The sequence below is a fragment of the Drosophila elegans genome, unplaced genomic scaffold (assembly GCF_018152505.1).
Source record: "Drosophila elegans isolate 14027-0461.03 unplaced genomic scaffold, ASM1815250v1 contig_476, whole genome shotgun sequence".
Classification (NCBI taxonomy): Eukaryota; Metazoa; Arthropoda; class Insecta; order Diptera; family Drosophilidae; genus Drosophila; species Drosophila elegans.
In genome coordinates this window covers 1,967,611-1,985,535 of record NW_024545863.1, presented here as the reverse complement: position 1 = coordinate 1,985,535, position 17,925 = coordinate 1,967,611, and the positions used below count along the sequence as shown (strand labels likewise).

Sequence of the window (17,925 nt, the reverse complement as noted above, 5' to 3'; positions counted from 1 at the left end):
TTGTACGTTTGTAATTAAGGTATTTAATCAAATACCAGACACTTTTCAGATAATGGCCAAGACCTAGGAGACATAAAATTCCTTATCTTGTATTATTTTGGGTACTTTCCTTTCCTGACCACCTAAACTAGAGGAAATAATTGTTAAAAGTCATATAGGGTTTAAAATGGATCGATCACCAAGTCGGTCTTAGATAACAACTTTGGACTTTAGATAAATATGCAATTTTTTTTTGGTATAAAAGGCAAGCAAAACACGCAAATATCTTTAGTTCGATATCCAAACATGAAAATAATAGTAGTCAGTCTATTGTTGGCGATTTCCCTACTGGAACACCGTGCAGTCAGCGCCAAAAGTGTGCTAAATACTTTGGTAAGAAACAATTTCTTTTTTAATTAAAGAATTCAAAAATAAAACGAAATTTTTAAATATTTATGTTAAGGCCAACGAAATTGGTTTAGATGCCTCCGCTTTGGGTGATGAGTTGGGAGAGGAGGTTGGTCAATTTGGTCAAGAGGCTACCAAAACCGGCATTGCATATGGCAAGGCAGCGGTGGGTATAAAATAATTTAAGATTTAATTAAACAATGTAACAATTTTGTTCTTCTTAGGAAAAGGCCTCCTCGGGTTGGCAGCTTGGACGGGATGGCAATATTTTCGGTCACGAACTGGGAGATGAGGGCACTCTTTTAGGGCAAGAGGCCTCAAATAGCGCCATTAACTTCGGACACGAAGTCTCTCAAGAAGCGGTAAGATAAACCGATTCTCATGTTTATTAAAAGATATTTAACAAATTGTTATTTTTATTTTATAGGAACAAGCTGCCAGTGCCGAGCTTAGTTCCTTGCTAAGCCAATCCGCAGTAAGTTAATCTACACAGTTAAGGTAGATTCAATAACTGAAATAATATTTGTCTTTCGTTTACTACCTTAGAACTCCTCTGGCTTAACAAAGGTTTGTTTACTTTCCTAACCCTTTTTTAACATTTTAACTCAATTATGTAGATCCAATATCACATTTTTAAACATTTTACTATTTTTAGAAATCTGTCATCAAGCGAGAAATCGTGAGCAAAGAAAATCCTTCCGTTACCTGTGCTTGCACCTGTTCTAGTAATGGAGATGTCACCAAAATTGCAAATGCTGCCCATGATGTAGCTAAAGCTGCCGGAAATGTGGCCTCGAGTGTTGCCGGTGCCGCTGGAAATGTAGCTGGGGATGCTGCAAGTGCAGTTGGAACTGTTGCTCATGATGCTGCCGGAGTGGCCTCGAGTGTGGCTGGAAGTGTTGCAAGTGCTGCTGGAAATGTTGCCGGAGATGCAGCAAGTACTGCTGGAAGTGTTGCAAGTGCTGCTGGAAGTGTCGCTGGAAGTGTTGCAGGTGCTGTTGGAAATGTAGCTGGAAGTATTGCAAGTGCAGCTGGAAATGTGGCCGGAGATGCAGCTAATACTGCTGGAACTGTAGCTGGCGATGCAGCTAGTGCTGCAGGAAACATTGCCGGAGATGCAGCAAATGCTGTTGGTAGTGTTGCAAATGCTGCAGGAAATGCAGCTGGTAGTGTTGCAAATGCTGCCGGAAATGCAGCTGGAAGTGTTGCAAGTGCTGCTGGAAATATAGCTGGAAGTATTGCAAATACTGCTGGAAATGTAGCTGGAGATGCAGCAAATGCCGCTAGCAATGTTGCCGGAGATGCAGCTAACGCTGCTGGAAATATTGCTGGTGACGTGGGCAACGCTATTGGTGGTGTTGCAAATGCCGCTGGAAATGTTGCAGGTGATATTGGAAATGACGCAGGAAATATTGCCGGAGATATTGGAAAAACGGTCGGCACCATAGCTGGAGATGCAGCAAATACCGCTAGCAATGTTGCCGGAGATGCAGCTAACGCTGCTGGAAATATTGCTGGTGACGTGGGCAACGCTATTGGTGGTGTTGCAAATGCCGCCGGAAACATTGCAGGTGATATTGGAAATGCCGCTGGAAATATTGCCGGAGATATTGGAAAAACCGCCGGCAACATAGCTGGAGATGTAGCAAATGCTGCAGGCAATATATTCCACTCAATATTTTAGAGTGCACCTAAACATTTCAACTTCATAATTCTAATAAACGAACGAGCAAATTAATAAAACAGCCATTTTAAATTTACTTAAGCACTAGCTCTTTAAATTATCTAATTTAATATTTGTTTTGACTGCTGAACAATTACGCAGAGTTTATTTTTCTGGCTGCCTGATATTAGGACCCTCTTGAGACTGTCGTTTAACGATTATATAACCTGAGATATCGTATGGAATACCCTGAAATTCAGTCATGATTAGTAATGAATCAACCACAATCAAAATATGCCGACACTCAGCTAGGAATCATTAACCACTTAAGTGTGATTTGTTTTTATTTGCGGCGTCAAAGAAGTTGGTAGCTCCAACATAGTCTTTCCGATAAGAATGGCCTATAAATGCAGTGCGGCAACCAGAAGTGATTCAGTAATTCGTTGAGCTTACAAAAACCAACAATATGCAGTCTTCAACAATCTTAACCATTTTCGCCATTGTCCTGGCGGCCCAAAATACCAAAGCTGGCACTTTGAACTTTGGATCCCTAATGGGCGATGTGTCCCAAGTGGCCGTCGCTGGAGAGAAGGTCATTCACTAACTGGAAAATGCTGTAGCCAGTTCCCAATCGGATTTCGTCCAGCCAGCCACTCTGAATATACTTAGTGACATGGGAAACGCCCTGGGGGATCTGGCTGTAAGAAATATATTTAAAAATCATTTAGAAATGTTGTAATGTATTACTTTGTAGAACGCCATCACCAGTCTGAGAGTGGAAGATGTGCAACCCGAGGCTACCAATCTTTTGGGCGATGTCCTGGGTGGTGTTGGTTCCGGCCTTGGAGATTTGGCAGTAAGTTATAGGTTTGACATACATAGCCCCTGAAACCTTAACTTCTTTCCAACCTTCTTAGAATGCCATCACTAGTCTCAGCGTTCAAATGAAGACCGGTCCCCAGGCTCGCAGTCTTTCGGTAAGATAATAAATAATTAACATTAAATAATAGTTTTATTAAACTTAAAGGGATGTCTCTAAAAAGTTTTATGAAGAAATTATAAAATCGATTTGTAAAAAAATTTGAATTTAATTTATATAATCTTAAGCCATGGTAATCTATATATTTTTAACAAACATACAATTTTGAATATAATAATTAATAGTTTAATTAAGCTTTATTATCTAAATACCCAATACCATAACAAATTTACCTTTTCCCCCAGTCTGATGGCGCTTCAATCATAGCCAATGGAGGAGTAAGTTTATCCGGCAAAGATATTTAAAAACTTTGTTAAACATACTAAAAATTACAATTAATTTACAGGCTGTCAGTGCCAAAACAATTGCCGCAGCTGCCTATTCCGTCGCCCCCTATATAAGGAAGCTAAATGCTGGCCTAGGCGATCTGGCTGTAAGTGGTACTTAAGAACTGTTGCTAATCTGATGAGTAATGAACAATTTCCCCCCTCGCAGAATGCCATCAGCAGCCTCTGAACAACTTTCAAGCAGTTCAATTAACAAATAAATATTCAATCGCATAAAAAGCTTAGTGAGTGCTTCTTTTGTGTTCCAATTTAGCAAGAGTTCATCAACAAGTTGGGCCTCAATTAGTTGTGTTGTTTTGAAATCCAAGAACTGTAAATAAGGTCGGGTTCCCAATCGAAAATGCGTGCATCTGCTCGTAGTTCTAGATCCCTCGATCCCCAAAGGGGGTTCGTTTCAAAAAATGGAAAAGGGGTCAAATGATACGGGAATCGAAGTCGAAACACGTGATTGCCAACAACATTAGGGGATCAAATTTCCAGAAAATAAAAACCCTTAGGAGATGGAGGAAGCGCCATACACACATGCCGGGTTTTGAATAATTTTTATTATGACAAGTAGGTTGCTTTTGTTCCTCAAGCCACGAGAAGTGGGTCATCTTGAATGGGAATGGGAAGTATATGGGGAATTCAGGGACAAGGTACGAGGGTCACTCCACTCCGGAAGACATTCTCTGGGCTCCTCGTCGTCGTAATTCTTGTGTTTCCCGAGGCCTGCCATTAAGTTGCTTTATCGAGCGGCAAATTTCGATTCTTCCTCCTCCGCTTACACACGATCTACTCTCCCCCAAGAAAAGTCGTGCCAGCCATCTACAGACCTGTAATTATGAAAATTAACAAACATTTTGGTAATTAATTTCGGCAACCCTTTGGTCGCCTTCTAGCTTCATGGCACCCATAATCCCGCATCAATTAAAATGCACAGGCCGTAATCTCCACCCACAGAACATGACTGACTGGGGTGCGTGAGACCACTGGCTGAATACATTTTTTAATAGACGAAAATTGACGGGTATAGTTATCAGGGAACAGAAGCTTTAAACACGTTTTGAGCTCGATTAATTGTATTTAAAAATCCGAAGTTATTTAAAAATGTTGGACAAACTACAAGGATCTTAGCTCTAATGCTAAACTATTTTTTTTTAACTCTAAAGCATTATTCGTCGTTAGTAATAAATCCAATAGTTTAGTGAAGAAGAATGTATTTTTTGAATTTTATTTTTAAATCCAATTTCGTATTCATAATATTTTGTTCTTAAACTTATATGTAAATAATTAAATAAAAATGTATATTTTCTACTTATGGCAAACCTTAACCTAATAATCATAATAACCATTAAAAAGTTGTACTACTTTAATTACTACTTTGTCAATTGTGGTATACCCGTCAAAGGGTATAAATATGATAATAGAAAACGTTTTTAATAATTTGTGACACCTTAGTCCGTCAGCGTTTGGGCCATTAATTGGCGGTTTGACAGCTGAAGACCTCAAAGCGGAATCCACGGATCGCAGTCGGTTGTTACCAGTTGTGTGGGTGTGCTTCGGTAATTGAATCACACAGCCCGCTTTACTTGCTCACACACACTTTCGGCTGCAAGTTTACATAAGGGATATGTGAAATGGATCCGGAGGGGGGGATAAAATTGAGGGGCGTAGAATCAAGAGGGGGGCCATCCTGCCAGCCAATTGTGCAAATCGAGTTGGCCCGCCAACCGGTTTCGGCCAGTTTCTATGTTAGTGGTCAAGGTCTAAGGAGCAGCGGACCTGCGGACGGACTCCGCTGAGGAGCGGCCAAATGAATGCTGCCAAAGCGGAATAAACAATAACAGCAGGCCCAGAGAAGAGCTGCAAAAGGCCAGGCGAAAATAAAACCACAACGAGCGAAAAACAAAACCAAAAGGAGTCACGAGAATTGCATAAACAATGTATGTACAATGTCTGACAGAGTACGTATATAAATCGAGTTATATATAGCTGGGGGTACGAGTCGGCTGAAAGTTGAGAGGGTGCCTCATGTCGAGATGTAACAAATTTATATAACCCCGAAGGGGAGAGGAACCCCAAAAACGTTGGAATTTTAAAATTTAAAACACTACCCTTGAAAAATGTACCATAAGGACAAAGAAAATTTTGTAAACGGACTAGATTAAAATGCGAATACGATTCTGTTTTCAGATCCTTCCTAATGTTTTCTCTTATTGGTATGAATATTAAATATAATTAATTGATGGAATAATTTTTTGAACGAACAATGCATTATATTTATTAAAATGTTCTTGAACTTGTCATAAAATTATTTTTGCTAATTATAAAAACTGTATTATATAAAATAACAATTAGATGTAAATATAAAAACGAATTACTGAAATTTAATTTTCAAAAGATTTTTATATAAATTTAAACTTAAAACTTTTTAAAAAGATTTTTAATCTTACAAAAAATATAATAAGAGATAAGTATAAGATGTAAATAAATATTTTTTTTCTAACAATTCCCATAGTTTTAAGCCATCCCACCGGCAACCTTGAAATGATAATTTTCCCAAGATCAAGAGTGAACCACCCTGACTTTCGACGCAAGGGGCACGCACATGCATCATGCAACATGCAACAGCGGCGTGATTGCAATGCAGCAAACAAAAAAAAAAGCTGCAATATGCATCGAAGTGGCATCTAAACAGGCATATGTACGTGCCTCGTTAAAAAACTGCATTTACTCCGGGCTGCAATGGTGTTTGTGTGTCAAAAAGGGTTGCCAAACCACTTTTAGAGCCTTATGTACACAATACAAAATGCACACAGGACAGGAGAAATCCCTATAATGAACATTTTTTTTCAGCCGCAAAACTCGTTTTCGATTACGTCGGCGCAGTCTTCACCCCTCGGTCTCTGAAAAATTTGCAGAGAGAGAGAAGCCAAAGGTTGTCTTGTCGACACTTGACCAAAACCAAAAGTAAATGCCCAACAGGGGTCTTTAAGTGAGATCCGAATCACAAATTTGGCCAACTATCAATGCGCGTCCACGATTCAAATTAACCGAATGCAGCATTAATCGCCACAGTTTCAGCCTGTCAACTGTCACTCCCGAATAAAAACTTTCGGGCCTTTGTCTATAATTTGCGACACTTCACACGCACATCAGCAACAGCTTCATTAAAATTAATTAATGCTTAGGCACACATAGAAACCTGTGCACTAAGAAAAATCCGCTGACTAAAAGAAATGTATTCAATTGATTTTAAGTGAGACAATCAGCAACTGCTTTATTAAAATGAAATAAAATTGAAATTTACTATTTAAATTTGTGAAAGCTTAGGTTGTTTAAATTATATTCTTAAAAAAGAAAGGATAAGCAAAAATGTCATTATCAAGTTTATTTTAGCAGAGCAAATCTCAAATGAATCAAAAGAAAAACTTTGGTAATTTATTTATTTTATTTATTTAAATTTCTAATTATGAAAACTGCCTGTTATATCATTTTTTAAGTGTAAAAACGCATAGAAACGCCTCTAGGACTAAAGACCCAAAAGGGGCAGGGGATCGACATCATTAAGCTCGTATCAGCTTACTAGGTTTTTCCCGCTGCGGCAGCCGAAAAAATAATGCACAAATTAAATTAAATGAAGTGAGTGTGAAAATGCTGCAGGTGGAAAAAGGGGAGGGAGATGGCTCTAGGGGAGGGGCGGGGCGGCTAGCTCAAATGGAAAGCCACAGAGTGCAAATGTTAAACAACCGACGGGGCCTGGTCAAAAGGAAACACGCTCAAGTGATTTCCATGCCACCAACAGACCCCAGATATACCACATATATATATACAGTATAGTCACCTGTATTTTCTCGTACCCTCGTGTCTGCCTGTTGATGGTGAATCAAGATAAGCAAATTGTTGCCGAAAAATAGAGGCACAAAGGAAGCGATTTGGACGTTTTAATGATGATAGAGCATGACACAGAATAAATGAAAATGAAGTGTGGAAAAAATTCATTTAAATTGAGGGGTAAACAGAACCAGACAGCAAAAGTAACAGCTAAGCGTTGGTGAAAAGAGTTTTGGGAGGTGAAAATTGGAGTGAGTAACTCTTGATTAATGACTGCAAGGATTATTTTGGTTTATTTCGGAAGACACTTTCAATGACAGGCACAATTGTACCCACCAGCAAACTGAATAATTCTGTCAGGAAGCGAATCAACAAGGTGTATCGTCTATTTCTTTTCTTTATAAAAATATCATTCTAGGGGTATTTGAAAATATACGAATATATATATTTTTTCCAAATACTTTTACTATTAAGCTTTAAACACTGTCTATATAATCATTAAATCGTTTATTGGCATACTGTTTTAAATTATCTCGATGCTTATCTTAACCAAACAACAATGAAATTAATTCTTATTTTTAGTACAAGTCATCTACAAAAATACAAAATTTATGACCGTCTGCCATATCTTCTCATATATTCCGATTATATGTAAATATCATCACTTCAAGAGAAAAATTAATTTTATATCTCTTTTTATATAATTTAGGGTACCAGCTGCAAGGAATATTAAACACGATCCTAAAATTAAGCGAATGGGCACCGCATCCTCTACGCATGTCCTCACACAATTTATACAGACACATGCATTTGCAAGCTGCTCCTGATGTTTGTCATAAGCTAAAGTTTCGACAATTATGATAATTCTGTTTTGTGCTCCGTTTCCCCCAACTTCACCCCACTTTTCCTCACCTTTGTCATCGTCGTCTGCCAGTCAAATTGTCGTTGTCATAAAAATATATGTCCAAAATATGAGTAAACGTCAAGTGTGTGCAAATGGCAGTATATGAAAAAATATTTATATGCAGAGTTACACTTAACAATTTACTCAAGTTAAAATCTTTATTCAAATATTTTCTTAAAGTGCATATGTTTCTGTAGAAATTTAAAGTCTTCCTAGTAACTTAATTCCCATTCTTATAGTATCAAATTAATCTTTATTTAATTAAAATACCTTTAACAATAAATTGATATAGGATGACATGTTTTTTATTTCAGTGCACCCATGCTTACAATCATATATATAAAGATATGTATTTACTATGCTGTGAATGCATCTTTCTTGGCTTTTTTTTTGTGGTCGGTCAACCTGTTTCACCTGAGCGAGCTTCCCCGAAACCCCGAAAATACAAAAGCCCTGATGAGTGAACAGTGGGAAGGGTTCATTATCATCATGGTTATTAAAATTATAATTTTGTGTCTGCCTTTTTGGGGTTTCCTTTGTCCCCTTTTTAAAAATGAGGATAACAAGAACAAGTGCAGTTAGCACTGGTTAAAACTGATTTAATTTGCAATTTTTTTGTCGGGAGACAGGGCTTCCTGTTAGCCTTCTCTTTATAAGTGTTTCAACTCCTCCTCTCCGGAACCCTTCTAAGCTGCGATTCTTAATGGGCAACGAGGCGTCTCAAGGTCTTCCCTGTCAACTGATAAAGAGATAATGTTGCAAAAAAACGCAGTGAAGAAATTATACGAAGAAGAGGCACAAAAAGTGAAGTAGCAACTGTCTGACTGACACACACATTCAGAAAAATGTAGCCATGATATCATCGAAGAAACAGAAAAAACTGAGAAAAAGACTTAAACCAGGCAAACTGAAACAAACCGCAGAAGCAACAACTTGGAGCGGTGAGGGGGAGCAAAGGAAACGAAAGAGGGAAGATACACAAAAAAATAAATATAGAAAACTGTTAACTTTAAATTTTCTTAAAATGAAATATAAATCTTGTAAGTCAAATTAATATTACAAACGTTGGTTAGGTTACTTTTTCAAAAGAATTTATACAGAAGTATACCGTTTTGCTAATATTTATATTTTAGTTATATTGTTTTAGGATAAGGTTGTTTTAAGGTAATCACATAACCAATTTGAAAATAATGTATAAGCTCAAACAAAAAAAAGATAACTAAATGACATTATCCTTTAAAGAATTTCAATTTAGTGTCGGAAGTAATACAAGTATATATACCTATTTAATAAGCTTATGTATTTTAAAGCATTTTTTTTTTTACTGTACATACTCCAACTGACAAGCAAACGAGACAGCAAAACCCTGACTTCTATCCCCACTCTTCGCTCTCACAGACACACACACACACCAGCAAGTTCAAGTTTGTGAGGCAGGATCCCATCCCATTCAAGGCCCCAAACCAGCAGACTGCGAATAAGAAGAAGAACAATGGGTGAGGGGTATGGCAAAAGGAAAAAACAAAAAAAAATCGCAAACAAGTTTCGCTTTTATTTAGTGCCCAACAACAGCGCCAACTTGCAGATTCCCCCTCACACAGTCGCAGAATTCCACATACGCGCCTTATATAGCGAGGGAACAGGCTATGTACCCAACTTTGTACCGAACTTTGGCGATCCGATGCGAACGAATGTTCCAGCTTTACGTGCCGCAGCATAAAAATGGAACAGGGCAGCTGAAAGAGAAGAAAACAGGGCTACAGATGGGTTCAAAGTAATAGGAGTCAATTTTAGGGATTCTTAAAGAAACCAAGTTAGTTGGACGAGCTCTAGAACTTATGTCTACAATATACCAGCTTTTCATTTGATTTTGGTCACACTTAAAATTGTATAAATGAATTATTAAAAAATTCTGTTATTTTGAAGAAAATTGTAAATAAATTTTATTAAAAAGATTTATGTGTTGCTGTAAGCAACTTTATGGTCATAAAATATTTACTTCGACATAGAAATTCAAGATTTTCAAACCAATAAAGTAACTAAATGCAGAAATTGTAAATCTTCTTGTGATGTTACTAATATTAAGTACTATAACCTTATCCAGAGTTGTAGAACCAGCAGCCAAAAGCGAAGGCGATCGCACTTAATGCTCCACTGATTGCACAACGATCGTTGAAAGGGAGAATGCGATAGAGGGAACCGGAGGATTTTAGGGGTATTCGTATTGCATGAGTATTTCAAAGGGGGGAGTAACAAAGATCAGAGGAGCGATGGCTATAAAGGGGTGGAGCAGTAGACACAATTGCTGCCGCAGTCGGTGTCAGTAGGTAGACCCCATCATCATATAGTATGAGCACTATGTGTGTGCCATGTGCATCTATGTGTGTCACAAGGAGCACAAATTAAAGTAAGGCAGGAGGTTTCTCGGACTGGCTGGCATGTGCAGATAGAATAGTCTTTTCGACCCATTCCCATTCCACTTTGCTCTTTTTTAAGCCACCACACAATGGGCATTTAATTATTAAACCCTTCTGCAACTCCCCGCGATGTCAGACAGCCCTCTGATGCAACTTTGTTGCAATGGGGAAAAAGATTGTGTAGACTTAAGGGTACCTCTATAAGCACTACCAAATTAGAAAATAAAGTCCTATTGTTGAAAAAAATTCAAACACCTTTTTTAAGGACCATTAAATACGTTAATTACTAACATTAAACTAATATAAAATTAATTTATTAAGCTATAGTTAAGGAGTGATGTAAAAATATTATGGTAAATTAATATCAAAGGAAATATAAAAATTAGTTATTAAAACAGTTATGCTATTTTTTTTATCACATATTTTGATTGAACAGCAGGCTTTTCCTGAACTGAACACAAAATCCAACGCAATTCCAAGATCCCCACCCAACCAGCCGGATACCGCGTGTAATGAAAAGTGATTTCTCAGCCAGAAAGGATGAATCTCCAGCTGCCGGCTGATTAATCGCGAATCGTGATGGGGCTATCGACTTGAGATCACGTTCCGACTCCAGCTGAGATCCTCGTTTCCTTTGTGAGTGCGTTAAAAATAGTACTGCCGCGTATTTAGATCTTAACTTCCAGATATACGGGTATATCATATATGATGGGGCTGCCCTGTGGGCGGTGTGGGGTCGTCAGCGACTGATAAAATGCATTATGGGAATGGAATCCTCGCCGGCCGCTAATTGGAGCCCATCACACTTCCACCAAACCCCTCCGACATCTCTGAATGATTTATTCCAAATATTTACACTTGTTCTGACTCTCTGGCCTTATAAAATCCCAGCCAGCAAATGTTTTGTCACGCGATCCCCCAGTCGTGTTCCTCTAAGCATGTGGTTTTCATTTCATCGTGACACAATGTCCATGCCCCAAAGTGTCAAGTTCTGGCTTAGCTCAGTTCGGTTCAGCGATTGCCATAAATAACGAAATGGTTTCGAAAACAACTCAAGAAGAACTTCAAATGCACAGGAAAAAATACATAAATATTCAGTTTATAGAAATACAACAAAATGAAACATAATTGTTAAGTATAATCATCATGTGACTTCTAAAAAAAAATGTTGAAAAAATTTTCCTAAAAAATGTTAAGGAGAATATAAAAAAATACCCAAATGATTAAACAAGATCACATAAAGCTTTGTAAAATCTAACTACAGTTTTTACAATTTTTTTTAATTCAACAAAAACAAAATTTTTTGTTGGTTTCAAAATGTGTTTTGTGCCTGTAAAGACGCAATTCGCTCGAAGAAGAATCAAAGTGTTTGTTTTTCGAGCATGGATTGAAGTGAACAATTAAGTTTTTATGTATTTGAAGGATCCAAAATTTCAGAGTTCGCCTGCATTGGATGATAACCAAAGGACCTCGATCCCCAACTGCGACCTTCGATAAATCAAAGGCCGGCACAAATCCCAAGTTAAACTTATGGCCTCCGATTTTCAGTGCTGACAGTGGCCACCTTTAATCCTTCTCCAACCCCTCACTAATTATGCCACGAAGCCAGAAAAAAAACATACAACCCAAAAAATATAAATAAAATTTTGAAAAATGACTTCTTCTTTGGCAACAAAGAATCCCCTTGATGGACGACACTCTGGGGAACGTTTTGCCCACTTCCCCGCCCACAAACAAATTGTTTACAGGGCAAAATGCAAATCAAAATGACAAAAGCAATTAAATTTAACCCATTTCCAATGCGAAAAAAATGTCTCACTTTTTGTGGTTATTTCAAGTGGAAAATGTACTGCATCACGACTGGGGTTCAGGTTGTTTTGCTGGAAAAAAAGTAGAAAAACTAGACTACAAAAAAAAACAAGAATAAGGAAAAGGGCTCTTTTAATTATTTGGCGCCTGCATGTGTCTCAATTTAAATTAGCTGCCCGGGTTTTTGCTACGGCTTCCAAGGAAATTAAAATTCAATTTAAAAATGCCACGAGAAAAACAGAAAAAAATGCTGGAAAAACTGGAGAAAAAAATCGTACAACAAAAGTGGGCTAATTTTGTTATGGTCCCTCAGGGGGTGGTTGCAAGGGTCCAAGACGAGTTCAAAGGGTTGCCTTTTGGAAATTAGTTTTAGAATATATGGTGCACCCGGGGGGAAGGGGTGTCTTTAGCGCGCCTTTCAATTGCCATAAATATGATTTATGATTGGCGCATTTAATAGGGATAATTTTCATTATTTCTGCCACTGGAAACAGCATCCCATTCGGTTCACACCCGCCCCAATTAACGCACAATTGAAGGAGACTGTAACGCCTGTTTGCCCCCCCCCATTTTGTCCCCTTCACTTTTCTGGATCTCCATCCCAGCAGTTGCAGCATCTTCGTGGGGCAACTATTCATCAGTCATGCAATCGCCGATGCCTTCGAGAATCCACTGCGATCCTCAATGACATCGAAATGTGCGGTCGGCATGCCGGGAACTTTGCGGCAGACAAGTTCAGAGGAGGAAGATGAGGACGGCCCCCGCCAGAAAACCTTGAAAACGACAGCCAAAGGGCTGGTTTCTCCAACTCCCCAGCTCCTCAGCCCCCCAAATCTTCGAAGGTCCCTCGTTTTCTTTGGTCGCGGGATCAGCACAAAGGCGGCGTGCAAAGTAAACAGCGGAATCAGCGCACAGTGGTTGAAAATGCAAAAAACTGTATGTAAAATCAAGCATTTTTAACAAGTATTTTTTTAAACAAAAATTAAAAACACCGAGAATGAGAAAGGACAAATATAAAATGAATATTGAAATACCCTTTTAAGCAATGGACACTATAAGTTAATTATTAATTAAAACGTTTTGGTTATTATAATGATTTTAAGATAACTTATTTGTAATCCCATTTTTATTTGAATATATTTCCTTTACTGTTGTATACAGGAGCACAGCAGTAATAACCTGAACCCACTGTTCTGTGAGACGGGACTTCGGGATGCCTTGGCACGACGCCTGGCCAGAACAAACATTGTTAGCACTAAATGTCTCCGTTGTCCTCCCTTTCGGCCCCTTAACCCTTATCCTGACTCTTTGGAACCCGCCCCTTACTCCTCCGCAGCAATATTTACACGCGGTGCACGAAGATGCAATGAATGTTGCTGTTGCTGTTGCTGGTCGCTGGTGTCGACAGATACGCCGAGGCATTAAAGTATAAAAATAAGAACGTCTTCCTGCCCAAGCCCCCCGTACCGCCCCCTTTTTTCAGGCCTTTTCATCTCCTTCGTGGGAGCGGGCCGCACTTGAAATTGCATTTTCTCTGGCCTGGCCTTGAAAATGGCTCCGCCGCAAACTCACAAACTTACCAACTCACTTGGCCCGAAGTCAGCAGCGGCAAATGGCTAAATCGAAACGAACAAAAGCGAAACGAGCTAAGCCAAATGGTTGCCCACAAATAAAAATCCAGTTACATACAAATTTTATGAATCTTATGAAAAGTGTCTTATTAATCAAAACAAAAATTAGAAGAAATTTATCTTCCCTGACAAATAAACTTATAATTTCGTATAAAAATATGTATAACTTTTTGTGGCTATGAAAAGTCATATTCAAGCCCATATAGCAAACCGAAATGTTTCCATTTTATGTCTTTGCCTGTCATGACACGACACAAACCACTCAAAATGAAAGATGCAAGGGATACCGATTCCCTCTTTCCGGACATAAATCTGAAATGTGCAATTTCTCTAATGTCGAATGTTTCGACCAGTGCCAAAGATCCCAGAAACCGAGGCTTCAGTCTCTCAAAAGGTGCCCAACTAACCACTGACCCACTCGAAAAAGGGAATCAGAGGAACCCCTTCACCAAAAGTTAAGGCATGGCCAGGAGGCGAAACCAAAACACGGACACAGGCCTTTGAATGATGCACTTAAAAAAATACCAATTTTGAAATGTATATATATAGTCAATTAAAATAACTTTAATACAACATTATGAAACAATCTTCGAGAAATCAGACTCAGAAGAATAGGAAATAAAATAATGTAAGTGTTAGTGCCAAAAAATACTATAAGTAATACTATGAGTGTTGCAAAAATAAAACTGTTAAATTGTTTGTTTGTTGAACTAAAGAACAACTTTAATAGTGCTTAAAAGAATATTCTTTAATTTTAATGTTCTAGATTAATAAACTTATTTTGAAAGTTTTCCGAGATGCCATTTCTCATATTCACACAGATATTTCTCGAGTGTGATCTGAATCTGGAGAGTCTGTTTCTGTTGCTGATTTTGGTTTTGCTCTTCCCTGGGTGCCTGTGGTTGCCTGCATTTTTGGTCATGGCCTTTTGGCACTGCTGCCCTGACACTGCTGCACATTAATTATTGTTTATGTCCGGCCAGACAATGCAACAAGGACCGACTGGCGGCCGTGTCAAGTTCAAGGGTTCATTAAAAATGCCCAGACAATGGCTTTCTGGATCTGCCCACGCCACCAGCACAAAAACGAAGGAAGGAAGACCCAGCTCGTCGTGTTGAAGGCGAATGCAAAAACCCTGCACCGGATGCAACACAGATAAATTCAGATACCCAGGCCTGGGGTTTTATTTTCTAACGATTTTCAGGTAGGTGCAGCTGGGATCTCGAAAGCTGGAGTGCTGGAGTGCTGGAGTGCTGGAGCTCAAGCCCCGTAATCTCAATTGTCGGCTTTGCATTGCTCGGTGATACGTGTGACCCTAATCCGCATTGACATGTCGTTCAAATTAGATAATAAAGTTGTCTCCGCCCCGTGGGCTTGTCTCCGCAACTCTGCTCCCAATCACGGGGTCTGGGTCGGGGTCTCTGGCTTTGGCTTTAGCTTTGGCTGTAACTCCGGCATCGAGGAGATTGTCAGACGTGGCGGCTGCTCCTATGACAACAATGAGACAACGACCCAAGCAATGAAACGCCGCTTTACAAACGTTGTAAAGTACACTCCGAACAAATAAAACTAGCATATACAGAACAATTTACAATTTCAAATTTACTTTAAAAACAAATTGAAATATTAATGTCAGGAGAACCTCGAAGAATTTTCTTTTATAGTTTTAAAATATTTACAAAAAGAAAATATTCATATTTTTGTTTTGAGGGAAAAAATTGTTATACTTTAAAAGTAATAAATGGCTAAAATCCATTATTATTGTTATATAGTTTGTGAGGGAGTAAAATACAAAATGGAACCTTAACGTTATTTAATGTAAAAGTATAAAAACTTCCATATTTTTTTTATTTTACTACAAACTTTTTTTTAGTGTATATCATGCCGAGCCCAGTCAGCCCGTTTTTAATCCAATTAAAGTATGGATTTATGAACTACTCGTCTGTGACTGCGACTGTTGCAGGGAAGGTAAACCCTTTTTATGGCCAGTGCGTGCTTCTTCTCCGGGAGAAATTGAAGGAGAAAGAGAGAATCGAGGGAGTAGGAGAAAAAATATAGAGAAAGAGTGATATTTTAATGGCTGCAACGACCTGCAAATTATCATTCAACTTTCCTTGCCCACTGCAATTGCAATTGCAGGCGCATTGCAAGTGCACTTCACTCGATGGAGCCAGCATTGCGAAGGTAAAATTCAAAGAGTTGAAATGCAGAAAAGCGAAGTAAGTGATAAACCGCAACAGACTGAAATAATTACACATTTTCTGTCAAACAGATAGCTGAGAAGACACAAAATGCAGCAGAGAAGTATTGAGAAATACGTGAGTTATCGTATTTTTGGGGAAAATTTTAATTATGTGAACCTTAAACAAGAATAAAACTAAAAATTTATGCTAAATACATTTTTAAAAGAGCTTATAAAATTATATTATGTAAATATCTATACAACGGTTTTAAATCAATATCTGTTTTCGACTTAAAACAAGTTTAAAATACCTAATGAACATTTAAGTGTTTGAAAAAAATAACTCTTCCTAACTGACGACATATGTTAAGTCTTCAAATACTGTTTTATAAAAAGTGAACTTTTGCCATCACTTAACATATACATTCTGAAGCTGAAAGATCCTCTTCTTTGCCGATTCATTCACGAAGCGTTACCCTTTCTATAGTGTTATAGGGTTCTATAGGGTTAAGCCCTGCCAGCACTTTTGCACACAAGAAAAGCTAAAAAAGAATTATCATAGTAATCTAGAGGAATAAACGCACACATACGAAAGGCAGTGAATGTGTATACGTGTATGCGTAATTAGCATGCACGCAAATAAATTGTTAGCAGTTGCGGGTTAAGCACCATGGGTGTAGGGCTAAGAGGGTGCTGAAGGGGTCTGCCGCTCGATTTAACGAGCTGCGACTGCAACAACGACTCAAACTGTGACTGCGACCAAAACGGAGACAGAGGCAGAAGACAGAAGACAGAGGCTTTCATCAACGCGTCAGTGGTGTTCTAAAGCCCTCTCGTCTCTATACACTGGAACAAATATCCATTAAAAACTGATAAATAATGCATTTAAGTTACAATGTTGGGTATGAAAAATTTTCAAACAACACACATTTTTAAATATTTTTAAAATTTATATGAAAACATTTTAAAATCTGGGTCTGTTTAATTTCTATTAAATTTCTTAATTTAAACTTCTGTTCTTTATAAGTTGCACGTTATATCGTAATATACAATTAAAATAATGAGCTCAAAGAGCATGCAATCCTTGTTTTAAGTTGAGTGAACAAAAAAGTAATTATATTATATTTGTGAAAATTAAATATATAATGTATTTCTAGTTCATGTTGATATAAACAAATTTTTTTATCGTTTTTTTTATGATTTTGTTAAGTAAACATAGTTGTGGCAATAAAATGTAGATTTCTACAATAAATTCTTTCTGTTTACCTTATGGTTACCCCTTGCACTCCACACCCCGTTTCTTAACCCCCTGAGACCCACCACACGCATTTGAAGAATTATGAGGCGGCGGCAACGCACATTTCGCTGAAGGAGCCGCAACAGCTACAAATCTTCCCCTAAGTCCCTCCTCGCCCCTCCTTTTTATCCGCCCCAACCCCCCGTTTTCCGCTTTTCCCTCCTTTTGGGCCTATTTTCTCTAACCAGACGTGGTGCATGCAACGTAGCGTTTCAATTTATGCGAAGTGATTCGTCATGCGGTTAACTTTAGAATCCGCACAGCCAAAGACCCATGCATTCTTCTGCTACAGTGAAGATTCGAGAAATTTTGCAGCTAGCTTGGGCCTATGAATTTCAAGTACTTATCAGTATTTCATATATATATTTACCCTTCCAATCTATTTATTACCTTTTTATTATTTATCAACAAGATTGCAACACCTTGAAACGTAATCTGAGGAGAATTTCTTCAATGCAACGAATAGGTAAATGTCATAAAAAAATACTTATTA

General features: G+C 38.2%; 2 protein-coding genes across 2 annotated transcripts; both read left to right on the top strand.

Moving 5' to 3' along the window:
• Window positions 1–255: 255 nt before the first annotated feature.
• On the top strand, window positions 256–2,147 carry LOC108148956 (circumsporozoite protein). Its single transcript, XM_017276291.1, has 6 exons — window positions 256–372; window positions 443–553; window positions 612–749; window positions 815–862; window positions 934–954; window positions 1,043–2,147. Exons 1-6 carry the CDS (start codon window positions 286–288, stop codon window positions 2,069–2,071), a joined length of 1,434 nt encoding a protein of 477 aa, XP_017131780.1. The 5' UTR covers window positions 256–285; the 3' UTR covers window positions 2,072–2,147.
• Window positions 2,148–2,245: 98 nt separating this feature from the next.
• Window positions 2,246–3,595, top strand: LOC108148957. Its single transcript, XM_017276292.2, is given in 6 exon segments — window positions 2,246–2,750; window positions 2,805–2,906; window positions 2,968–3,027; window positions 3,275–3,307; window positions 3,376–3,462; window positions 3,525–3,595. Coding segments are annotated over 6 exon segments (537 nt in total). The 5' UTR covers window positions 2,246–2,516; the 3' UTR covers window positions 3,546–3,595.
• The last annotated feature ends 14,330 nt before the right edge of the window (window positions 3,596–17,925 follow it).

Coding starts and splice junctions, on each gene's coding strand:
- LOC108148956 (XM_017276291.1), top strand. CDS start 286: ATGAAAATAATAGTAGTCAGTCTATTGTTGGCGATTTCCCTACTGGAA. Junction 554..611: donor TTGCATATGGCAAGGCAGCG/GTGGGTATAAAA, acceptor TGTTCTTCTTAG/GAAAAGGCCTCCTCGGGTTG. Junction 955..1,042: donor ACTCCTCTGGCTTAACAAAG/GTTTGTTTACTT, acceptor TACTATTTTTAG/AAATCTGTCATCAAGCGAGA.